The sequence below is a fragment of the Balaenoptera acutorostrata genome, chromosome 12 (genome assembly GCF_949987535.1).
Source record: "Balaenoptera acutorostrata chromosome 12, mBalAcu1.1, whole genome shotgun sequence".
NCBI classification, from domain to species: Eukaryota; Metazoa; Chordata; class Mammalia; order Artiodactyla; family Balaenopteridae; genus Balaenoptera; species Balaenoptera acutorostrata.
This window is the reverse complement of record NC_080075.1, coordinates 5,953,304-5,978,928: the sequence shown is the minus strand read 5'-3', so window position 1 is coordinate 5,978,928 and position 25,625 is coordinate 5,953,304. Positions and strand designations below refer to the sequence as shown.

At 48.4% G+C, this 25,625-nt stretch overlaps 1 protein-coding gene across 50 annotated transcripts in view; it reads left to right on the top strand.

Annotated features, from left to right (window-relative positions):
- MAP4K4 (mitogen-activated protein kinase kinase kinase kinase 4) overlaps positions 1–25,625 on the top strand; it is a 175,017-nt gene that overhangs the window by 63,420 nt on the left and 85,972 nt on the right. For all 50 annotated transcript variants that reach the window (XM_057558545.1, XM_057558544.1, XM_057558542.1 and 47 more), the window contains one exon: positions 18,978–19,034. In XM_057558545.1, the coding sequence (XP_057414528.1) occupies positions 18,978–19,034 (57 nt within the window). The remainder of the gene's footprint in view (positions 1–18,977; positions 19,035–25,625) is intronic.

Genomic DNA, 25,625 nt, shown 5'->3' with positions numbered 1-25,625 from the left:
GTTTCAGGTGTACAGCAAAGTGATTCAGTTATACATATATTTTTGTTCAGATTCTTTTAAAAAATTTTATTGGAGTATAGTTGATTTACAATGTGTTAGTTTCAGGTGTACAGCAAAGTGATTCAGTTATACATATACATATATTCATTCTTTTTCAGATTCTTTTCTCAGGCTTTTTTCTTTTTACTGGGAAATTTTTTTTAACATCTTTATTGGAGTATAATTGCTTTACAGTGGTGTGTTAGTTTCTGCTGTATAACAAAGTGAATCAGCTATACATATACATACATCCCCATATCTCTTCCCTCTTGCGTCTCCCTCCCACCCTCCCTATCCCACCCCTCTAGGTGGTGGACACAAAGCACCGAGCTGATCTCCCTGTGCTATGCGGCTGCTTTACTGGGAAATTTTTAAACTGCTTGATTAATTTAGTCTCATTTGTTCTCGTGTGTTCATTTAAACAAAAGAGTAGAGTGAGTTTCAGCTCCTCGTAACAAATATGTACCATCAGCTAGGTGCTAGAGTTGTAATAGTGAAAAGCCAGCAGGGTAAGGTCCCTGCCCTCTGCTTCCAGACATACGAGTTTGTTCTTAAATGGAGAGAAGGATCGTCACGGTGGATGGAATTTTGAGAAGAAATAGGATAAGTTAACGGAGTAGGGTTTTTGTGGTATGTACTTGTGAATTATATTAGAAATGAATTGAGGTCCCATGTTTGCATATTAATGATGTAATAAGATTGTGGTATTGTGATGCTCATGCAGAAATGTCTTGGGATTTTGAGTCATGATTTTGAGCCATTTGTTGGGGGTTGTATATTTAAAAGAATATCTGAAGGAAATAGGGGGTGACCGACTAACAGCTAATTGATATCAGTGAGATAGTTCTCTGGCTTTTATTAATTTGTTATGAGCAAAATTATATTTGTAAAAAAATTTCCTAAGAGGAGGAGCTAGCTTCATTCACATCTCTTGGTTACTGTTGATTTATCTTATTCCCCCTTCAATAAATAAGTTCTGTTCTTTAGCAAGTTGCTGGTAGTTTACTTCTTATTAACAACAAGTTAACACAGTGTAGTTGGAGCCCTCAAAGGGATCTTTTAAAAACATGTTTTTGGGGCTTCCCTGGTGGTGCAGTGGTTGAGAATCTGCCTGCTAATGCAGGGGACACGGGTTCGAGCCCTGGTCTGGGAAGATCCCACGTGTCGCGGAGCAGCTAGGCCCGTGAGCCACAATTACTGAGCCTGCGCATCTGGAGCCTGTGCTCCGCAACAAGAGAGGCCACGATAGTGAGAGGCCCGCGCACCGCGATGAAGAGTGGCCCCCGCTTGCCGCAACTAGAGAAAGCCCTCACACAGAAACGAAGACCCAACACAGCCAAAATAAAATAAAATAAATAATATAATTTAAAGGTGCTAATAATTAAAAAAAAAACCTTTAAAAAAAACATGTTTTTGGTCTACATTACACAAAACATTATATTTCTGTTGTAATTTTTGTAGAATAACAATATTATACTGTAAAACTCAGTGGTCATGCAGATTTAATTCGATTAGCGGCAACCGCTCGCCTTCTCTCCGGCCTCATTTCTAAGTGGAGGGTGGGTCTTCACGCCCCCATTGTCCTCCTGGCCCAGTCTTCATGGATTCGACTAAGGGGCCCAAGCTGGGGTTCCCAGCATTGCCTGGCAGCCAGCCCCAGGACCCAGAGCAGACAGCTGTCGTCAGGTCCTGCCAAGTGGTGGCAGGATCCCGGGTGGAGGTGGCACAGGTGGCCCCTCTCCCCGCCAGGGAGGAGGTGCTGGTGCTTCATGGAGGGGGCAGCGCAGGGGAAGCAGCCAGAGCAGACCCTCCTGCACCTTCCCGAGGTCGGGGAGAACTCTTCCTAGAGCAGGGGCTGCGGTGGGACGAGAGGATGGCCTCGCCATCCTAGGGAGTCCCGGCCCCTTCTCTGTATCCCTTGCACTCAGGCCCCCGTCTTCCTGAAGTCTGTGGGCCCCGCCCCTTCGTCCGGTCCCCTTTCCAGGCGTCCTTTGCTCAGGTTCCTCTGAGTACCTGCTGGAAAGAAGGGGAGCATTTCCCCACCGAGCGTGGCTCCCGGCGCCCCCCCCCCCGGCTGAACTTCATTCCTGCCGCTGTATCCGGAACTGCACGGAGGCCGTGCGGACGGCAGACGAGCAGTGTTGCTCTGCCGGGGCCCCAGTAAACGAGGCCAGACCCTGGGTCACACGATGGTCTGATGCACAGTGCTCCGGGGTGGGCGCCGTTGCCTGAAGACTTGGAAGCTGCAGTGAGAAGATGTCCAATTGCCCAGCGCACTGTCAACCCTTAAATAGAAGCAAAACCCCTCCATCATCTACTAGAGGCCTAAGAGTGAAGCACGATGTCTGGATGCTTTGTGATAGATTGATGGTTTGGAAATCTGATTTGCTGGTGGTCCTGACGCTGCGGTCCATGAGGGGTCACAGGACTCTCTCTGGGCCTCTTGGGTCTCCCTCACGTGGTGAGACCTGCCGTCCTTGTGCTATGCGATTGCTCTGCTAGGGTTCAGAATTCTGTTGGCTGAGAGTGTATTGAACGGACATTGTCCAAATAACGTTGCTGCCCTTGGCCTCTACTTGGGTGTGGCCCCTGATGGGGAGGACTGGGGAAGAGCCCAGCATCTCAGCCGCCTGAAAAATCACTCACACAGGCTCCTTGTTTGTTTGTTTTTTTCTTATCCCCTAAGAGGGCAAATTGTCTCCCCAGGGCATACAGTCAGGTGTCCTGACCCATTTTAAACAAACCCTATATGTGAAGTTGTAGCTCACATACATGAAAAAGGACATCTCCCAAATTTCTTCAAACTTGGTGGACTTTGGTGACTATTGCAAAAAAATTCTTCTAAGTCCTGCTTTAGGGAATACACCTACTCATTGAGAAGAGGCATAACTGTAGAAATATTTGTCTCTGTACCAGTTCTGTTCCTTGTGAGTTGTTGTGACTCCCTTTCTAGAGATCCAGATGAGACTATTCTGTCCAGGAAAGGATGAGAAAGAGAAGTTGCTGTGGCGTTTTCTTAGTTATCCCCCCGTCTGGAGGAATCGCATGAGATGGGAAAAGTAGGGCAGAGAGCAAAACTCAGTGAGTGGAGGCCTCTGGCATTTGTGCTGCAGTGTTTCATCAGTTTCATACAGAGTAAGGAGTTGCTTGTGCGTTTCTGTATCGTGGCCCGTGCTGGGCTTTCCACAAGCATCCTTGGAGGTGCAGGTGCCCGCGGGGGGACGGTGCCGCTGCACCTGGTTGACACCATTCAGTTTCGTTGCCTCGGGTTTTCACACAGTGGGCACCCCCTCAGATGGCGTAAATGCTGCACAGTCTCTGGGCCCTAAGGGACCCTCGGCGGCCAGCACTTCCCCCTCGAAGGTAGCGCCCGGGGCCGGAGTTAGACCTGCCCTGCCTTCCGTGTTTTACCCCGAAGTGCGGAAGTGTAACTTTGTTGCGTGGCGATGTCCTTAGAACAGGAAGAAAAGTGAGAGGCAGGAGGGGGAGGAAGTGAGGACAGCGTTAACAAAGCAGAAGCCTTCAGCGGATGTGTCTGTCTGCCCGCCTGCCAGCCTGCCCGCGGGGCGGCCCCTGAGTAAACAGGAAAGAGGCCCGAGGTCCGGAGGTGCCCTGGATTTTGAATCATTCCTGCTTCCCTTTAGTATTTAAACTTTATTTCACACCTTGTCATAAAGTAAAGTTGACTTTTGTTTTCTTTTGGTGTGCGCCCCTGTGAGTCGATTCTCGTGACCACAGGCAGGACACAGGACTGGCTGTCACCAGAACCCTTGTGATGTTCCCTTGGGTTCAGAGTTGTAGGCGCTTGGGGGTTTACAGGACTCCTTCCCCCACCAGGCTCCCCCTCGAGCTTCCTGCACGTTGCACGTTGCTGGCGAGTGGCTTTCCAGGGCCGGGTACAGGTCAGGAGGGGAGGGGCCTGGGGGCCTCTGCCCTTTGGGACCAGCATGGGGTATGGCTGTTCACCTGCCCCGGGAAAGGACGGCCCTGACCGGCCACCCCAGAGGCGGGTGGCCAGAGCCCTGCAGCCTGCGGTGGGTCAGCTCAAGGTCACGTTGCCCCGCGTCCCCCTAATTGTACTTCCTGAGAAGGGTTTGTATCTCACGGTTTATCCCTGGAGGGTCTGTTGAGGTGGGGACAGCCATGGTGGACTTGCCGGAAAGCTCTCGGAGGACATTGCCTGAGGGACTTCAAGGACGTACCCCCCCACACCCCCCCTTGGAGGTGGTGGTTTGTGAAGGTTGTGTCTGTGCGTCACCGAGTGAGCCATCACACAGGTGTCCCCCGCCCACGACTCCTCCTTGGCCACTGAAAGCCACTGGCTGGGGCCCGCGGTGTGCAGGCCCTGGGCGAGGCGCGGGCAGGGGCTGGTTAATGCTCCTGGTCTCTGACTTAGCGATTCACCATCTCCTGTTGGGGTGATGAATCAGCGTGGTGGCCCCGGCAGCGGGGGCCGGGGGCGGGCGCTGCCCGGTGGTCCGCGGCCGGTGTTTCTGCCAGACTATTCTCTGGTGCGGTATCTGGTGCTGGTGCTTCCCTGCTGCCACGCTGTCACCTGTGTGTCTCCCACGTCCGGGAGGGGACAGGCATGCATTCGTGAGCTACGGCCTGAGGCTGAACCTATTACAGCACGTGACCCAGGGTGAGGGGGTTTTGGGGGCCTTTTAACTTTTTATGGAGAACGTGGGGTTTGGTGGTGCCTGCTGGCGTCTTTCTGACATTATTCCTGCCGTCATGAGGCCATGGTTGCAGTGATTCTGAATTATTTAGGGGAGATTACAAGGTACGGAGGCTCAGGCCCTACTCCTTAGGGACTTTGATCCAACAGATGTGGGTGAGGCCCAAGCATGTACAATTACAAGCAAAACAAAAAACATGCGGCAGCAGCAACAGAACTCTCTCCTAGTGACCGGTGGTCAGCTAGGGGTCTGCTGCTGTAGCCTCTGACCGAGGGCACTGGGTCCGCGGTCCCCGCTCGTGCATGCATGAGGGTCCGGGTGGGTGGGAGCTGTGGGAATGGCTGGAGAGCCGCTGCCGGCCCAGGGGGGCCGCCTCAGCCCAGCCTAGCTCTGCACAACGTCTCCCTGGGCCTCGGGACCCAGCTTTAACATATCTGATTTTCAAGAGAAACTGAAAATCTGGGTTTTAGAAATGTGCAGCCTCTTAACTTTTGGGACGTTCAATTAAAAAAGACAAAAAGCAACCATATCCAACCCCATCCCATCCCCCAAACCCACTAAAAGAAATGTGATGTCCAGTTTAGTCATGAATTATCAGGAAGAACCTGCTGTTAGCATCTGGGGAGCGGTTTCTGGCTGTAGAACCCGGAAGCATTGCCTTCGTAAGATGCCAGGAGAATCTGAAATGGTAGAAGTGCAACCATAATAAGACAGCACGCAGGCTGTTTTTCGCGTGACTGTGTTCATTGGCTTTGGTTACTGTTCAGTAATTAAATTTTGCACATACAGCTCGGGCTGGGGGTTGAGGGTCGGGGATCTCAGCTCTGCTGTTCCCCACCCCAGCGCTAGCCTAGCTTCCCAGACTGTTCTCGGAGGAGAACAGGCTTCCTGCCTTCTTCCTCTAAGACAGCAAGTCTGGGACAACCTGGGGGGAGTGGGATCACCCCCACTTCCAGTCCCTGGCAGAGACTGAGACTAAAGCATCACTTAATAAAGACCCCCAGAAGCCCAAATAACAACAACAAAAAAAAAAAGCCTTCCTCCCCGGCCCCTCCACCGCCTCCCTCCGCCGCCGCCCGGGCCGGCTCCGCGCCCCCTCCCCGGCCCCCGCCTGCCCGCCGCCCCCATGGCGCCCCGGGCCCCCGCTGTGCGGGACCACTAGGACCCTCAGCATCCCCTTCCCTGCCCTGCCCTGCCCCCTCTCCCACGGCGCGAACCCGGCTGTCCACGGCGCCCAGCTTTTGAGCTCGCGTCCCCAGGCCGGCGGGGGGGGAGGGGAAGAGAGGGGACCCCGGGACCCCCGCCCCCCCCCCCCCCCCCCCGACCCGGCCGCCCAGTCCCCCGAGACCCGGAGAAAATGTCTTCGCGGACGGCTCTGGCCCCGGGCAACGATCGGAACTCGGACACGGAAGCCTTGGCCTCCAGCTTCCAGGCCCCCAGCTCAGTCTCGGATTTCTAGGCCCTGAACCAGTCTGACTCCAGGCCTCATCCTCCCTGTATCAACTTCTCCACTTCAGCATGGCACCCTGGGCATTGGCCGCTCCTCGGACAAGGGACCGTCCTGGTCCAGCCGCTCCCTGGGTGCCCGCTGCCGGAACTCCATCGCCTCCTGTCCCGAGGAGCAGCCCCATGTAGGCAACTACCGCCTGCTGAGGACCATCGGGAAGGGCAACTTTGCCAAAGTCAAGCTGGCCCGGCACATCCTTACCGGCCGGGAGGTCGCCATCAAGATCATCGATAAAACCCAGCTGAACCCCAGCAGCCTGCAGAAGCTGTTCCGAGAAGTCCGTATCATGAAGGGCCTAAACCACCCCAACATCGTGAAGCTCTTCGAGGTGATCGAGACAGAGAAGACGCTGTACCTGGTGATGGAATATGCAAGTGCTGGAGAAGTGTTTGACTACCTCGTGTCACATGGCCACATGAAGGAGAAGGAAGCTCGAGCCAAGTTCCGACAGATTGTATCGGCTGTGCACTACTGTCACCAGAAAAACATTGTACACAGGGACCTGAAGCATCCAGAGCCCCTTGACTGTTTCCCAAGCTTTTGTGGCAAAAACAAGGCCAGCTGATGGGGGAGCAGGCGGGGGATGGGGACAGGAGGAGTGAACAAAGGGAAAAGAAACAAAGTGTCCCCCGACCAGCCTCAGACGGTTATGTGCCTCCCAGACAAGGTCACTGGAATGCAATAAAAACTTAGTCACTCCCGGAAAAAAAAAAAAAAAAAAAAAAACCTCACAGCCCAAGCAGCCACACACCAAATATTAATATGCAGTGATGTGCACCGTAAATTTAGGGATTTATTTTTCAATCCGAAACATGATTCTCTGACTGTTGTCCTTAGAGAAAGAAGGGAGACTTTGCTTTCAATGTTTGGTTGGAGAATCATAGCCAGGCTCTGCCAGTAGAGGCCTCGGACCTCAACCTTGAGGCTGAGTTTTGCTGAAGAGAAGCGGTGTAGTCAGGTGGTCAGTGGAGAAATCTTGAAGCTTCTTTTTGGCCGGAGCCTGTGTGTGGTCCTGCCTCTCGCCGCCCTCTCTCCATAGCCCAGGCTCAGCTTTGCGGGAGGGGGTGGCAGCGCTGGTCTGGCTTGGCTTGCCCGGAGAGGGTCCTGCCCTCCTGCGTGCTGGGCGGGCCCGTTTCACAGGCACCCTGCCGTGGGACGTCCCTGGGGCTGTGTGTGCTGCTGACAAGAGGGAGCCGAGGGTGTCACCGCTGTGGCAGCTGGCATAGGACCTGCACGTCGCCTGCCTGCAAGCCACCGAGGATGCCGCCCTGGTCGAGGGAGGCCGGCGGCCCAGCCTGCGCGCCTGTGTGGTTGTTTCTCTGTGGAGGTGAGTTCTGGCTCTGAGGTCCTGCAGGGCAAGCCATTCATCACCAAATGACAGGGTACCGGAGGGAGAGGCCTCCCTGCCCACCCGCTACGAAATAGCGACCTCCCCCTGCCCCGGGCATGCCCTCTCCACCCTGGCTAGGTTTTCCCCTAGAGCCCCTTTCTTTTTTTTTTTTTTTTTTTTTTTGGTAAACCATCAGCGGATTCACTTTTGTATGGCTTGTGTCCCCTCTTAGAATGAGGGCACAGACCTCACCTGCTTGGTTCATGGTGTGTCTCTGGTGTGTAACCCAGTGCCTGGCGAACCGTAGTGCCGGCCTGGGGAGCAGTTCAGAGCCGTCGACATTTCATGGTGAGATGGCCATGCTTCTGGGAAGTTAAGGGACTCATTCAAGGTCATCAATCTGTTTAGTGCCTGAGCGAGCAGTTGACTCAGGTGATCAAAATTTCTTTTTTACTTTTAAGGTCATGGGTTTAAAGCAAAATTTGGTGTATTTGTGGGTTGAAGGGTTTCAATTCAGTGTTCCCTTTCAGTTCTGTAGGTTAATTTTGGATGCTTGTGGCTGTAGGTTGAAGAGAGTACCAGCTCTGGAGCAGCGAGCCCTTTCACAGGGGTCTCATCAAGGGGTTGGTGAAAGGGAAGGTGGGCTTGGGCTGAACCATGGGCAGAGCTCTGTATCCCAGGGAGGAAAGAGTGGCGCTTGAGTTGATGGCGTGGGTGCATCATTTCTGGTGAGGGATCCTGTCAAGCGGAACCTCAAAGGGAATCTTTCTAAAGGTGGGTTTTCTCTTTTACCTCTTTTTAAAGGAGGAACAGGGAATTAGGAACAATGAATGAAGTATCTACTGCATATTCAGCGCAGGCAAATTAGGAGTTGTATGTAGAACAAAACTTTTATCTCTTTTTAGGAAGAATAGTGGAGTTATGAATATGTATGAAATATCATGAATTTTTAGCACGAGCAAGTTGAGTTGTATACAGACTTTGAAAACCAGAAGGAAAACAAACACTGCCCTTAGAGACCACATGCCAGGGAAGAATTATGCCTTCTCACTGTGCCAGTGCCGAAGACACAGCAGCGGAAGTGGTTCAGGTTCAGAAACCAGTTATTCTTGTATTCAGAAATCGTTCAGTGAGACACAAAGCTGCACATCGTCTGACTTTATATAAATACTGGAAATATATCCAGATTCAAGGGCAGTGTTATTTTAGAGCCAGCTTCTTGAAGGGCTGAGAAAAAGTAAGGAACAATTTGAAAACCTTAATTGAAGGTTGGGCTGGTGATGACTAGGAAGGACCATGGGTGGACCAGGAGCCCAGAATGGAACAGGATCCCTCACGTCACTTAACCTCTTGCCTTTCCACTTGTGTCTGAAACTCTTAACCTTTTACTCTAAGCCAATGAGAAGAGCTCAGTTTGAGTGCCTTAATGATGCTTAAAGTGATATTTCAGTATTGAAATTACTCTGTGGGGTATAATTCTAAAAATTGAGTGTATTATGAAGTCACGGGGAGGAATGTAGGAAAACTTCTTGAAGGGGGAGGGGAGTAGCCGTGGGAGGAGGAAGAGGGCGGCACACAGAATTCTGTGCCTCGTCTTGTGTTCTGGGTAAACGGTCAGCCACCGTGATGAGGGGCCTTCTCATGGAAAGTGCACTGTCTTGTGTGTGCGTCCTCCTGGAACCCTGGCACTGTGTCTGCCCTGGCCTCACGCTGGTCGGGGAGTTCAGCCCCCCCTTGGTTACGTTTTGGTGTGACACGCGCTTCCCCAGCTGGTCAGACATGCGGCCCAGCTCCCTCCTTTCCCTGATTCTTACCTCCTCATTTGAGCAATTCAAGAATTAAAACTATAAAAAAGTAAAGACAGGATTCCCTAGTTTGAAATAGGGGACTGTGGTCACCCTGCCTGTTGCCGAGGGAAGGCTGAAGAGAGAGGAGTTCAGACTGAGGATTATATTATAGATAAACATGGATCGTTACTCTTGCAGTAATTAAAGTAATGGGACGTGCTATGTGACTTGAAGTGAGTAAGAAAATAGATCAACATCTAATATATCAATATCTAATTTTATATGTGTATACATACTTGATATACATATATATCAAGTGCTATTAATTTGTATGGGTCTCAAGAGAAAAATTCTGGGTATATATTTTGTTTGAAGTCTGAACAAATAGACACATTTAGTATTTTGTGGTAGAGTCTGTGTAACTAGGTTGATCTTTTCCCCCCCGGAAGGTATCTCACATTGGAGGGAAGCATCTAGCTACCCGTGGTTCTTTAGAGGACTCTCCTGCTTTTAAAGCTGGTCTCTCAGATGCTGTGACAGGTGATGCTGGTCCCTTCTGTGGTCCCACGGCAGTCCCTCCACTCCAGTCACGGCGCTGTCCACCGGGACCAGGCCTGCTACCAGTGTTCATTTTTTATAGTTAACAGGCCCTACTGCAGAAAGTTGTTTTTATCCCCGTTTTGCAGAGGAAGACAGCGGTGTCCAGAAAAGGTTGAGGAACTGGCCCGAGGTCACCCTTGATGTGCGCTGGAGTGAGTGGGGCTTCCCTCCTGGGCTCCTCACTCCAATGCCTGCTTTGGGCACCATTATGCAGTATTTACACATCTTAATATGTGATATAAAGGAACTAATGAAAAAAATAGTTTATTTTTCTCCTTGAAAAGTATTAACAAGTTTTAATCATAAAAATATTGACAACATAGAAAAGAAGAGGAAGGTGAACTCATTATTTTTAGTAGGTTCAGATAGTCAGCAAATGTGAAAATAATGTATTTTATGTGCAGCTCTTGCTGTGAGAGCCCGTAAGTAGGTAGTGTGTGTTTCGTGGGTCGTGTGTGTGTCTCCCTTGGTCAGTTTTCTTTTATCCAGTGCTGAATCCCATCACCTTCAGGAGGGCAGTATTTGAATTTATCTTGTCCGCATCATCACATGGTTGGTTTCAGGTCTAGCGTTGCCAGATTTGACTGCTCAGCTGTGGAATGTGGTGCCTTATCTCTTAGTGGCTAAGGTAGAAGAATAGCTTCATACATAGGTTTACCTCTAGTAAAGGGTTTGGAGGTTTTTTCGTGCTGTTAAACCTTCTTTTGTTATTTTAAACTAAAATTGCTCAATCTGAAGTCAGTTGGGTTTTTCTGGTGAGTAGAGGAAAAGGCAATTGCAAGTGTGTAATAAATGTTAGCAATAGATGCTTGCAGAATCCAAGATCTCCATTGTTTTCGATGCTTTGATATGAGGACTTGCCAATGCCTTTTCTTTTACTATCAATGTGAGAATGGATATGCTAAGTTTTTGTCCTTCCTTGTGTTTGTGGGCCCTTTACTGTTGGTGCTTTTTAATTTGCTGGTCTCCCTCTTACAACGTAATTCCTCACACTTGACGTCATAGCCCAGACAGTGGCTCACATCTGTGCTGCACCGCAGGGCTGCTCCCTCCTTGGAAGGGGCACTGTCTCAGTTGCCCACCCACTGCCCAGGCACGTGCGCACACACGCACGCGCACACACGCACGCACCCCCGCTTTGAGGGAATCACTCCTTAGCGCTCATGGTAGTGCCTCTTCCTCGGGCCCTTTCATTCACGCGCCCATCCAGGTTGTCTCCACTTTGCAACAGGAGGGGGTGTTTGCTACAGTGATCGCTCACCTAACTGGAACTTAGCTTGCTGTCTGGTCAGCTTACCCCCCACCCTCCCATATCTGTTCTAGAACACAACCAAAAGTGACAGAACAGGCGTGCAGAACCCAGATGACGGGGCCCTTTCTTTGTTGGAGTCAGAATGTTGCTGCCTGACGTAATATTCCCTGCGGCTGTCACTTAATTGCAAGGACAGGATGGTAATTGAAGTTCGTAATGTTTTCCCTGAGCCATTAAGAAAAGCATCTTTAATGTCCTCAAGATTTCAGGCTTTAGAAAGATTTCCATCCAGATTCGTCTCTTAAAGAAAAAAAAAGATGTGTTGCCTAAGTTATTTCACTTTTACTACCTGCCAACTCAGCTGTGCAACAAAAAAGACTCGTTCATTGGGGGTGGGTGCTGGTAGTGGGGGTCTTACCCTGCTATTGGTTTTGGCTGTTTCATTCTTCGTAGAAGTTAAAAGTCTGCACATTCTCTGCTACTGAGGCATAAATTTCTTTAAAGGGAGTGTTGTTGTAGGATGAGGCAGCTCCAACCTAAGAAAGGCAGAATTCCACATGGAGGTCTTAGTTTTAAACACTTCAGGGAATAGAAGCGTGGTTCTCTTACTAAATCACGAGTCTTGATCTCATAACACATGCATATTCCTGTGCTTTCTCTCTCTTCCTGCTCATCCACAGCCCTGAACATGGAACGGAGGGAGAAGCGGATGAACAGATCCTGATTGTAGTAATAACTAGTAGTCACAAGGATAAAGTGCCTGCCTCACCCGGGTCTGGGCTTTGGAGGAGGAGTGGGATCACAAAGTGTGTGTCACTGGTGTGACAGCGTGTCACTGTCACCCTTGTTCCTGCTCTGGTGTCAGGAGGTGGCTAGGAGACTGCGTTCCTTCCCCAAGTGCTCTAAGCTCTCTCTCTCCCCCCCGTTAATTACCTGGTTCCTTACCTTACATGGCTCGTGGGGTGCTGTCTGGGTAACACACCCTCTCCCTCTGGTTACATTTTGGATTTTTTTGCGGACACTTCCTGGAGAAGAACACTCATGGGTGGGGTCTGTGGTCTTGGGATTTACAATGCAGAACCAGATAAGCTTGGTCTTTGCCTTTGGGTGGATGGACGTGGAACCTTAGAAAGTGGTCAGTGCATCGCCCGGTGCTGAGCTCATGCTGTCCATCACGTGGTCAGGTCGGTTTCATGTTTGCCCTTTAAAACAAGGACATATAAGGGGGATTATAATTGGAATTAAAGCATGTTTTAAAGACTTAATTTGTAAAGAGCAGTTTTAGGTTCACAGCAAAACTGAGAGGAAGGTACAGAGATTTCCTGTACAGCCCTGTTCCCACATTTGCATAACGCTCCCCCACTATTAGCACCCCTCCCCCCCAATGGTACAGGTGTTAAAACTGATGAACCTGCATTGACACATCGTAATCATTCGCTTTACATTAGAGTTCACTCTCGGTGTTGTACATTCTGTGAGTTTGGACAATATATGGTGACATAAATCCATCATTATAGTATTGTACGGAGCATTTTCACTGCCCTAAAAATCCGTTGTGCTCTGTCATCTCCCTACCCCACTGGAATTTTTAAGTTAAACGGTCAGTGATGTGAGTGAGACATCTGGGGAGAGAATTGACAGACCAGGTTTGGCTGAGCCACTAAATGGTCTCCTTTTAGCTCTCTGGGTTTACTTTCTCATCTGTAAAATCAACCATTTTGATGAACTAGGCTTGCCTGTTCTTTGAGCTTTTGGACATTTCAGAACATAGTTATATGTTTTTGTGACACACATAATTGACATTTGTTAGAACATGTTTGTTACGAGTCCGACCTTCCCACACCAAAACCCCAGCTAAGACAATGAGTGCATATCTTTATGGTAACAAATACTATGTAGTCCAGAAAGGATACAAGAACTTGAATTTGGGCTTTCTCATACAAGCGCGGAGAAGCGATTTTCAAAATTCAGAATGCATAAGAATCACTGGAGACGGGGTTAAAAAGTCATGGATTCCTGCACTCCACTTACAGAAGTCTCACGTTTGGGTCTGAATCATTGGGTTCCCCCCTCCCCCTGGCCTGGCGACGCCTACACACGTGTCCCTTTCTGGGATTTGGTGAGGATGCTTTCCAGTTCAGATCTCAAGGGGTCCATCTCCTGCCCCCTGAAATCTCTGGGGCTACCAGGCAGTCCTTGCAGACCCCCTGCGGCCCTCACAGTGATGTCTTTCTGACTATACCTTTAAAGGCACTTCGTGTCACCCAGAGCCGTGGACTTCACCCTGTCCTGTTTCCTGAGTGTTCCTGCTACAGAGTAGTGTTTTTCTGTCACCATGTAACGCTTCTTCTCCTGGACTGTTCTGCAGCCTTCAACCACCAGCTCCCTGAAGGCAGGGGCGGTGGGCTCTCCCTTCACCGTGCAGGGCGTGTCCCGGCCACTGGTTAAGAGCAGCCCGCCCTCCGCTTACTGAGGTTGGCGTTGATGGGCTTTGCTCTTAAGCAAATAGAAAGCCAATTGCAGGCAGCTAATCTGAAAAGTTTTCTTTCAGATTAAACTCAGCAGAAAGCAAAAGCATTCTATCTCCAATACTGTGCTCACATACCTTCAGATTCCCTAGAGAATTCCTTCGGGATGTTCTTTCATTGACTTTTGCTGATTTCTCATGAGAGAGAAAGGCCAGGGATTGAAAGTCAGTTTTTATTATTGGCTACTGCATTGCCATGTTTGATTATAATCACTTAAGGTATTTAAGCTGTAGAACAGTAGCCTTGGAACAGGCTGTAGAACAGCCCCTCTGGAAGTTGGTTCAGTAGGACACTTGCGGTCCTTTCTCTCTGAAGGTCCACAGCCTGGTGTAGGGAACAGGTCTGCATGTGAGTCCTGAGCCGGTTAACTTAATCCTCTCCAGGCCTCACTTTTTCCATCTGTAAAATGGGGATAACGGTACCCATGCTGGGTCGTGTGAGGAGTAAAGGATAACGCACACAAAGCTCTTTGTTCACTAAATGTCCCAAGAGTGGGGACATCCTGGTGCCCCGTGTCCTGTCCTCACGGCCTGTCTCCAGGTGTCCTTGCTGGAGTTCAGGCTGTGAGTGCACACACACAAGTTCAGGCTTGTGGAGGCAAGAAAATACCTGTCATCCCTAAGGTGTGTTTCCCTACCGCTCATAGTGTCACAGACTCAAGAGATCCCCTTCTCTGACTTTCCTGCCTGAATTTCCTCTTGTGGATGAGACCCCGGAATATTTGCCTCCCAGTGAGCATACTTTTTTTTTTTTGGTCCAGCAAAGTGCTTGCAAGGTAACATTTATTCAATAAATATTTGTGGAAGAAAGGAAGTTCCAAGAACTGTAGTAAGAAAGTATGAATCATGATCCCTGACCAGAAGAAAATGAAATTAATATTTGCAAACCAGTTAGACACCATGATAATTGAGAAGTGCTGGGTCTGAATTTCAGTTTCCCTAACCTAGACTTTTATGCACTACAAAATATCAAAAATAGTTTTTCTTTCAGGGCCAATATTAGGCATTTTTTAAGTTTTAGGGGCAATAAGAATGTACCACTGAACTCTTTGCAAAAGATTTCTCCCTTCTCAGTTGTTTTCTGGAAAAAAAATTTTTTTAAGGAGTTCACAATTTCAGTCATAGAGATAAAGAGCTTAAATGCTTTATTTTGCTAGTTGGAAGAGTTAAGATAAAAAAGGTTTACTAGTTCCTTTCTTGTTTCTCTGGGTCAGGGATAGGAAGGCTCTCGATGCCTAAAGGAAGTAACATAAATATCACTGAAATAATGCAAGATTATAGAAAGGGTACATTAAATTTTAGACTTCTTGCTTCTGCGTGAAAAAGTAAACATGGAAGTTGTGTTCAGTCATTTCAAACAATCACGAGCACCATCTCAGCGAGCATACTGATTCATCAGATGTATTTTAATGGAGTTATTGGGGTTCTAGGTAAAGATTATGCAGCCTGAGGTAGCTTCCTAGTACTTGGCGATAGCGGAAAATTAGGAAGATGGGAACCTCACCATCTTTTTCTCTTGGGATTTAAAAGCTTCCCTTGAATGCTGTTCCTTCTGCCGTTGGCTCCTCTCTGTGGCTTGCAGACAGACTTCACTAGAGGCAGACGGACAGGCTGCCACAGTGCCCGCATCTTAAAACCAAGTGGTGGTGTGTGTTTTCTTTTCTTCTCCTTCTTGGAACTCGTGTCATAAATGTAATACGTATTTGCAAATGCAAGGTGGCAATTTCGACTCAGAAACATGGAGGAGAGTTGAAAATTAGGGCATTTTCCTCAGCTTGGACGCCTGCTAAGGGTAGTTTGAGTTTTCCTTTTAAGAAGAGAAACATGCGTTTTCCTCATTTAAAGACCAGAAAGGAATCAGGTGTCACGAAGTTTGTTCCTTTGCACGTGATCACACACATATTAACACGCGGTGCATTCGTCTGGAGCTTGCCTCCTCAGGCTCTTTTGTTGGCCCTTTTGGTTCCTTGACACAAAGATGGCCCAACTCAGCACACAGGTTATAACTTCTGTTAGTTTCACATCTGGAGGTTTTCTTTTTTTCTTCTTCTTTAAAAACAAAAATAATTAGAGAAGTACATTATTTTAGCACCCCACTGTATTGGCCAGCCTTTTGAAAATAGAAATGGGCCGACCTTGCCTGGGTTTGAGAGAGTCGCAGATGGAACTAGGGAGGAGCAGGGTCAGGGAGTCAGCGTGGCTCTCTGGTTGTGGGGAGAGGAAGACCATCCCCTGGGTGCTCCCTGGGTGCCAGGGGTGATGTCTGGGTGGAGACGCCGCGCACTTTATTTATAGCCTGCCTTATTCTAGAAGGGGCTTTAGGTCCCTTAGCACACTGGATCCTACAGGGACCTTAGGAAGCTTGTAGAAGTTAAGCAGCTTTTCCAAGGAAATTACAGCAGTTGAGGAGGTAGCAGAGGAATGAGAGTCCAAGGCTGCCCAGTCCCAGATTCGTTTCTTCCAGCATGTTGTCTTGATTCTTGGGAGCGAAGCAGAATTCTTAGTTTCCTGATTTAAATTTAAGCTCAAATGGACCTAACTCTGAAAGACCTGGTGTGTGTTAGTGAAGGCTACTGCCTTTGCGTGGGCTGTCCTTCAACACAAAAATAATGATTTGCTGTTAGGTCCTAATTCCATCCTCCCTCAGTGAGGGAGTCTCATTCTACGTGAACAAATAGAGTGAACCCACGACCCTCAGCTTTCACAGCATCGCCACACTGCTGAGGCTGAAGAATACACGGTAGCTTTGAGTTCAGGCATTGAGGGAGAAAAGGAAGATGCCTCTAATTTAGAAACGTCTGGGGAGGTTTTTCTATCGGCCTGTGGGTTTTCCTGAGGATCAGATGCTCAGAAGGCCCTCCTTCCTCCCCATCTCACCGACACGCTTCTGTCTCACCACCTGCCCTCTTGAAAAGTGGGGAAGCGGGACATTCCCTCTCATCACTTGGTTCCATCCACGAGAAGTCGGATGTGGTGATTTGGACATGACCCCACTGCAGGAAGAGTAACGGGCATTTGTTTTCAGATGTGAGGGCTGACCAGGGGTGAAGGAGCTGATCTTCGTGTCCCTTACGTGGAAAGGCCTGAAGGGTTACTTTGTCCTCTTAAGTTCTCCTCTTTCTTCTTGGATTCTCCGAAGCTATACCTTGGCTTCAGGACTGTGTTGCCCGTCATAGTCACCTGGTTGCTTGAGTCTGTGCTAATAAATCCATCTCCTGTCATCGATGGCGGGAAACGAGGTGCAGCCGTATTTTATCACCAGGGTTGCACTTGACCCTGTGCCACGTGCTGTCCTTTGCCCCTCGGTTGTTCGCACTGACACCCCTGTGACGTGGACAGCGCTGTCACCCCACCGACAGGGGACGGAGGTCCCCGAGTGGAGGAGATGCCGGGGGGGCACAGCCGTGGTGCCCGAGCCGGGCCGGGTGCTCTGTCCTGCAGCTGCAGGCGGTCATCGGCTCCGTGTGTCCGTGTGAGCACAGCTGTGGGTACCGCACTCTGGAGGGTGAGCTGCCAGAGCCTGGAACCCACGGGTAGAAACTTGAAACGAGCGAGTCAGAGGTGGACACATCCACGGACGCTGGCTGTTGGACAGACAGGGAGTAAGTAAACTGTGGCCGTTCGAGTTGGACACGTGGGCCCGGGTGCCGTGAGCAGATGTCTATTTCCTGACACAGGGTTGGTCCCCCACCCCCACCCCTCCGCTGTCTCCACAGTGGGGCTGCTCCCCGTGCCAGATGGCCCCTCGGGCCACGTCATGTGCCGAGTGGGGACAGACAGACAGGGTGACGTTCCTTTCAGGATTGTGGGTCACCCAGCTGTGAACAGAGCCGCGGTGCAGGCTGTGCCCTGGGCTCTGGGCATGCAGGGGAGTGTGATGTGGGCACGAGGGCCAGTGGGCCTGGGGAGGCTGGGTGGCTGGAAGGGCATTCGGGGACTGGCATTGGGGCCGGGTGACCAGGCGGGAGACAGGGCTCCTGGGACCGGCCCGCGTGGGCCCCCACACCGCCTGCTGCAGAGGCCGAGCTTCTTCAGATGTCTGACTGTGGACGCCGGGATGGGGCCACCCTTCTGAGCCCGAGGACGGGGGGTCTGCAGGTGGGTGATGCTGGAACGAGGTTCCAGGCCTGTGGGCTTTATTTGTCCTGCTTTCCCGTGTCTAGGCTGTCGCCCAACCCCGCTTGGGGAGCTGCTGGGCCGGTGCTGGACCCCATCCCGCTGTGACCACAGAGGGTTGAGAGAGAGTTGTAATTCAGTGTCATTTTCATGGAACTGTTTTGTCCGAGTTGTAATTTGAGTCCCTGCCCAAGCTTTCCAGAATAAGTGGGGAGCTTTCCTCAGGTTTCAAGTTCTAAAGTTCACAACTCTTTCCATCATGAGGCCACAAGCGAGGCCGGCTCTTGGAGACGGTGGGGACGTGCCTTCTGTTTCACCTTTGCGGCAGCAGGAGCATATTGCACAGAGCCCTTAAGGAGCTGGTGCTCACCATGTCAGGGTGGCTCTTTGCTGCTCTCCTGAGAGATGCCCAGCAGAGCCTTGCAAGGTGGGTAGGGATTAAGTCCCTCCCTCCTCGTCTGGGGGAGGGGACAGGAGAGCTGCATCAAGCTTGTTTGAAACGCGCGTGATATAAATGGATGACAAACGTTTAGGTTCTAGACTGCGAATGACGACACAGCTGTAAGGCCGCGCTCTCTGTGCCCCCCATCTCTTTGTGTACCCCCTTTATGCCGAGTAACTATGCTCCAGCCTCCCTGCATTGGGATCACAGCAAAGCTTCGAAGAAGACTCTCAGTACAACTCTTGTAAAATCAAGTAATGGGTATTGGGGATATACAAGCGGAAAATGACTGTTACCCATTTTTGACAATAAATAATATCCAGACTTTTTTGGTCATTTCCTTCATGTGGAATGTTGAGAAGGGAAGGCTGGTCAACCTGATGTATGGAAGAAAACATTATTTAAGTCGTTCAGATTGAGAAGTAATGATACGTAAATGAAGCCCGGGAAAGAAAGAGGGAATTGATTCCTTATCAAAACTCCTTTGTTCTACTAATTGTTTGGTTTGTTAAGTGTGGTTCACGAGTCTTACAAACCAACAGAACCATACTGTTCTGTTGGAGAGCATAGGACTCTTTCGTCATCACTTTTGGGGGGAAAAAGTACAGAAGAGGTGACTTGTCGAAACCTCAGCCATTCTGTACTAATGACTGTGCAGAACAGCCGTGCCCATTCTCTTTCTTTTTTCTGTTTTTCAGGGTCGACATGTTAAAACAGGTCAGCTGGCAGCCATCAAAGTTATGGATGTTACGGAGGTAAGCTTGGGTCACAAGTGTTTTTGAAGAAATGGTTAGATAAAAAACAAGGACCCCCCTGTCTCTCCAGCCCTCCATTTAAAAGGAATTGCTGTGTCTGGAGAATCGATCTCAAGCAAATCGCACTCATGTGACACCGTGGGTTCAGAAGGGCCAGCAGATGGGCCCCAAGTAACTAAGAATCAGGAACGTTTTCTTTAAAAAAAAAAAAAAAAAAAGCACATCTGAGTGATGTCATCCTTGACAATATAATGGACCGTAATTGGAAACATCTTCTCTAATGGAAAAGAAAAGATTTGAGAAGGGATCACAGAGGTCACCTGAGTAGGGAGGTTGAGGTTGGTGGGTGGGAAAAGCTTCTCTGGGGTATGAGGGCCATTTCTTTTATTTTTAACATGGGGAAGGAAAACAGATACAGCCAAGTTCCCAGAGGTTTGAAAACAGAAACATCTGCTAGAATGCTGAGCAGATTGTTGGCAAAATTTAGTAGCAAAAAATAGTCCTTAAAATGGTCACATGAGGATTTACTGTGTAGCTTTAGATGGGAAAGAGGAGAAATGAACTCTAAGGAAAGGTAAGTGTGTGTGAGCCCGCGTGTGTACGTGTACATATACTCACGAGTCCACATTTAATTTAGAAAAAAATAGCCATGGGTTATAATGAGCCAAATCCATCTTACTTTAAATCATTTTCATCTGAAACTTTATCCGCTCATGATTGCTTCTAACTTGCCTAATTATGGATAAGATTTACATCATATATCACAGATTCTAGCGTGAGTTAACCAGAAACCATGAGGATTTGGGATGCCTTTAAATCAAGCCCTAATCTCCTAAGTCTGGGGTCCATTGAGGGAGAAAATGGCTAAACTGGTTGCACGTGTGCGGTTGATCATCTAGAGGGGCTCCTTCTCCACCCTCTTCTCCCCTTGGTCTCTAGTAACATCTCCAGCATGCATATTGTTTTAGTAAGAATTAGAAAATGTGGTCCCTGGACCATGGGGCAACTGGTAGAACCTTATACAGATATTTGAAGATGTGACGTTTTATGCGGTGACTGCTCTCTTTTCTCTGTCATTTTTTAATAATGGAAAAGTACCATTGCTTGGCTGGCCGGAAGATTCTCGTAACCTCCTGGGCGATTCTGTTGCGTTCTAGTGATCCTGTTGGATTCTTTCCAGTTAAATGTTAATTTTAAGATTACAGAGCAGTGAAGGAGCCGCAAATTCTGACTTCCTGTGATTTAAATACCACAGTCGGTTATCGATGAAGTGCCCTGTGCATGGACCGACCGGGGCCCTTCCCGCCGGGCCTCTGTCCACGCTTCCGTGCAGGTGGCTGGTGGCGTAGCTGGAGCCTGCTGTCGTCTGACAGTTACCCGCACCCGCCTGACTCGGTTACTGCCAGACGTGGGGTACCATTTTAAACGTCATCTTTGGGAATTCTATGATGCATTTGCCAGCCCTGAGAGTTGAGGTTCTTTCCTGGCTTCAGCCCATGCTGCCCTGGCTGACACGCTGCTGACATCTCCAAGGGCATCGAAGTGAGCTTGTCAGCTCTGTGGATGTCCTGTGCAACGTACGATCATTGCTTTAAAAAAAAAAAGTGTGCGATATAGGAAAGTAAGAAGGCACGTTAAACCCTCATTCTTCCCCCACTTAGAGTCATTGCTGTTGGTGCCCTGGTGCGTTTCCTCACCATCATCTCTCTGTGAGCACGGCTGTAAAACACGTACCCGTGTGTGTAATAGACACTTCTGGTGAGCTGCATACAAGGGGTGTTTCCTTGCCTGAAAAAATCAGGCAGTGTTGGACAAGTGCATTTTCAAGATTCCTTTAAAAATAATTATGCAGAACCCCTGTGTTCAGGTAAAATGAAAACCAGACGGTGAGTCTTCAGAGCAAAATACAAACCCAATCAACCATTTACTGTGTTGGCCTCTCAGTACTGTTTCTTGTGTGCTGTTTTCATGCAGTGACCTACAGAGTGACCTTGGTGCTGTAGCCTGGGGCACACTCGGCGCCCCCAGCAGGTGTGATTGCGGGTGGAGAGCTTGTGCAGCGGGGCCCCTGGAGAGCAGGCCTCCCACCCTCCACATCAAGGGCCTGCCTCCCGGCTCTTCTTGCAAAGCTGAAGGCATTGGCCGGGGTGGGACCTGGGAGCAGGCTGGCAGGAGGGAGAATTTGCAGCCGATGTTTCTTGTTGCAGCTCCAGCAGGAGGGGCTGTTGTAGAGGGTTCCGTGGCTGAGAGCCGGGTCCTCCGTGGTTTCAGACTCGACTCAGGTTCATCTCAGGAGCAAAAAGGTGTGGATGCTTATCCTTGGGAGGCGTCTCAGACTCGTCCTGCTGGCTGAGCCTGTTCCTTAGGTGAAATTGGGAGGCAGTTACAGGGCTTCTGGTTACTCCTCAGGTTCCGAAGGCCCGAGGAGAGCAGGTGTGGGGAGGGAGGTGGCCCGGCGGCTCTGCCCCCAGCTGTCAGCTGTCAGCAGCCCTGAATAAACGCGCTCCAGGCCGGCTGCCCCGAGTCCGCGTCACCTGCTGCGCTTGATTATATGACCCTGGAAAACAAAGCAGACCGAGAATTCATGTCCCACCCTGGGGTGAGGTGCCAGGGGCTGTCTGGGAAACTGAGGGGTCTGGAAAGGAGGCATTTATTTGCTCGAGACGGACAAATGTCTTTATGTTTCTTCTTGGGCTTGAACTATTTTAAGAATCGATTTTCTTTAGGATTTTGAAGGGTTCTTTTTAAAGAAAGCGTGTCATTTATCTGATTGGTGGTGGGAAGGGTTGAAGGACGTGTTCAAACTGGACAAGACCAGGACATGAGATCTATAATGTGTTGTTTTTGCTTTTTAGATAATTCACAAGAATTTGCAGGAAAGTGTACAGGGAAGCTTCTTGTACCCTGCACCCGGTTTCCCCCAGGGGTAACATCTTGTATAACTATAATACAGTGTCACAACTGAAGTCCTGCACAAAACAAAGCCAGCTAAGGATTTGACCAGGACTCCAGTGTTTGTTAGATTATAGCAAATATGTCTGCCTGCCTGGCTTAGAACCAAGGCAGCCATGGAGAGTCGCCACTGATACGGTCCACAGAGCTTATTCAGATTTCCCCAGTTTGACATGTGCGTGTGTGGTGTGATGCGTTTTGAGGGATACTTGAGTTGGTTGTTTGAATTCTTGATAGCCCCTTAATTTCAATCTTTGTGTCTCAGTGTCAAACTTGTATGATTCCCATCATGCATAAGGGACTGAGAGTTTGTTTCTTGCAGTTGGGGTATCACATTGTTTCTATTTAACACTCTGGAAGGTAAAAAAAAAAAAAAAAAAAAAATAAGAATTATCTAGATCAGTAATTCTCAACTGGAGGTCCATAAACTTTTTAGGATTTGTTTCTGAGAATTGAAATTTGTGTTTTCATTTTAATACTTCCCACCCACCTTTTTATTATGAAAATGTTCATAATTACAGAACTGTTCAGAAAATGAACATTCTCTACCCTTCGCTAGATTCAACAACTGAACATTTCGTTTGTGTGTGTGGTACATGCGTATTGTTGTGATACCAAGACGCTTCACTTGTAAATACTTGAGCACACTTCTCTTAAAATACAGTCATAATCATAATACCACCTGAGAGGATGAATGATTTCAGATTGTCACCTAATGTTGTCAATTTCAGTATCCTCAGTTGTGGCGAGAAAGGTTTTCTAACCATTTTTTCACGGCCACAGTCCGGTGGAGGTTTATGCATTACATTTGGTTATCTTCTCGCTCTTTTTTTAAGATCTTTTTTAAAATATTGAAGCATGGTTAATTTACAGTGTTGTGTTAGTTTTAAGTGAACAGCAAAGTGATTCAGTTATACATACACACACACATATATATATATATATATATATATATATATATATATATATTCCTTTTCAGGTTCTTTTCCATTATAGGTTATTCCAAGATACTGAGTGCAGTTCCCTGTGCTCTACAGTAGGTCCTTGTTGTTTACCTGTTTTATATATAGTAGTGTGTTTATGTCAACACCCCAAACCTAATTTATCATCCCCCCGCCCCCATTATCCTCTTTGGTAACCATGAGTTTGTTTCCTATGTCTGTGAGTCTGTTTTGTAAATAAGTTTATTTTTACTGTTTTTTTAGATTCCACATATGCGTGATATCATGATATTTATTTTTCTCTGACTTCACTCAGTCTCTGTGTCCATCCACATTGCTGCAAATGGCATTAGTCCATTTTTTTTAATGGCTGAGTAATATTCCATTGTATATATATCCATCGACAGATAACTGGGTAGAGAACATGAGGTACATATATATACACAACGGTGAGCTTATCTCTTAAGTCACTTTTGCTCTAGATCAGTTCCTCTGCACCTCCATGTCCCTCCTACTCTTTTTTTTTTTTTTTTTTTTTAAGCGAAATCGACTTTTGGAAGAGCTCAGCCAATTGTTTGGTAAAATACCCCACATTCTGGATTTGTCTGATAGTTTCCTCATGTTGTGCTTTAACTTGTTCCTCCTCCTGTATTTCCTGTAAACTGGAAATTAGGTCGAGGCTTGATTAGACACAGAATAAGAATTTTTTGGCAAGAACACCTCATTGGTGGCATTGGGCTCTTGCTATTGCGTGACCTCAGGGGGCATGTCCATCCTGATTGTCCCAGTGTTAGTGAAGCCAGTTTGACCTCTTGATGGAGGAGGCGACTGCAGAGTTCCCCACCGTCGAGGGGCACCCTCAGCTCTGCACTGGGAGGTAATCTGCAGGTGATGCTGTGTGAATAGTTATGATTGCAAGGTGGTGGTTTTCAGATTCTGTCTTCTAGGCTTGTTAGCTTGCATCAGTCTGTAAAGAAGAGTTTCCTTTCTTACCCACTCCCACCCTTTCTTGTCTTCTTCTTATTCCAGATACTGCTGTAGACGTGGGCAGATTTATTCATTCAATGTGTTTCCATCAGTTGTAGCTGCCATTAGTATTATTTAATGAAATCATGCCAGATCTGGCCATGGGAGCTCTTTCAGGACTGCCTTCTGTAGCCCTTTCATATGACCCCATTAGTTTTTGAGTATTTCCTTGTTTTTTGGCACAAGTAGATATTTGAGGCTCATCTACCAGAATCTGGATCCCTTCCTCTGAGGAGCCTTAGTTCCTGTCAGTGGGAAATGCATTTAGAAACCAGTATCTGGGTGCTAAGTGTGCTCATTGCTGATGAGGTTTTCTGCTTCTAGGCCCTTTTAGTAGATAGAGCTTGGGAATATATTTTTCAAAATCAACTTTTCCTTAATTTTAAAAGTCTTGTGTATTTTACATTTCTTTCTCTTTTCTCCTAGCCTGAAAAATCTTGGTTCCTAATAAAATATGTTTGTTTGCTTTATCCTTTGATAAACATAAAATCATTTCAGAATCACAATAACAATGTTACTACTTATCAGTAGGCATGGAGTGAAGTTTGATTTCTCTGGAGCTGTTTTTGTCCTTAGGCTCTATCTGTGACGGATTTACAGAGTGCTATATTCAGAAGTTACTTGAAATACTAATTTCTCTGTATGGTTTATCAATTTGATATGCAGCTACTGGCTTCAGTTTCTATTTTGATTCATTTATAGGGTTTCCTTTTTCTCCTGATTTAATTTTTGAATGTGTGAATCATTTACATGTTTCACAAGTCAAAACTATATAAAAAGGCATATATTTCAAAATATAACTTTAAAAAGCTGAGGCTTGATCGTCTGGATGATGGACCACGTTATACCCAAATACCGCCATGCAGTTCCGTGCCCTTATTTGTGTTTGATAATTGCTTTGGGCAAAGGGGGGCTCATGCTCTTGGGCTGATGCAGAGAGAACAGAGGCAGACAGTATGTAGCGCTTTACGGCAGACAGAGGAGAAATGGTGCTCTGTGGGCTGATGTTGCGCTGCAGCCCATCACTGCCCCAAGTCCGGTCTTCGGGCTGGACTGGCCCCGTGGCCCTTCCTTCACTAGGCCTTCCTGGCGAAGGATGGGGTCAGAGTGGCAGATTCTCGAAGTGTGGTCTCCCAGGAGGCGCACCTGGGAATTAGTTAGAAACGCAGCGTCTCAGGCTCCATCCCAGACTCCTGCATCAGAAATGCTGGCTTGGGGCCCCAAATTCTGGGTTTTAGTAAGCCCACTAGGGGATTCGGGGGCACCCTCAAGCTTGAAAACCCTTGTTTTAATGGACCCTAAGGAAAGAAGCCGCCCCCTCACACCTGCAAGCTGAAGGATTCCAGCGTAGAGACCCTGACCCTCCGTGCTCAGGAGCACATTGCGAGTTGGATTTCATTGACTAGAACTCAGATCTCTGACTCTCAACTTACGGAACCTTTGAAAGTATTAACAGTTTTAAATGTCGGGTTCTCAGTAGGCTTATTGAGAGAGCTGATAGGATCTGGACCCTAAGGGCTGGGTGGATATTGCCCATCAGATCAGCCAGCGGCAGACTGTCTTATAGTCCTAACAGCTGAAGTGTTGGTGATTGGAAATTGAGGCCTAGTCCTTGGAGGATGGGAAGATGCTGGGCCCGATGCCCACGGGGGTGCAGGACGCTGGTCGGCGG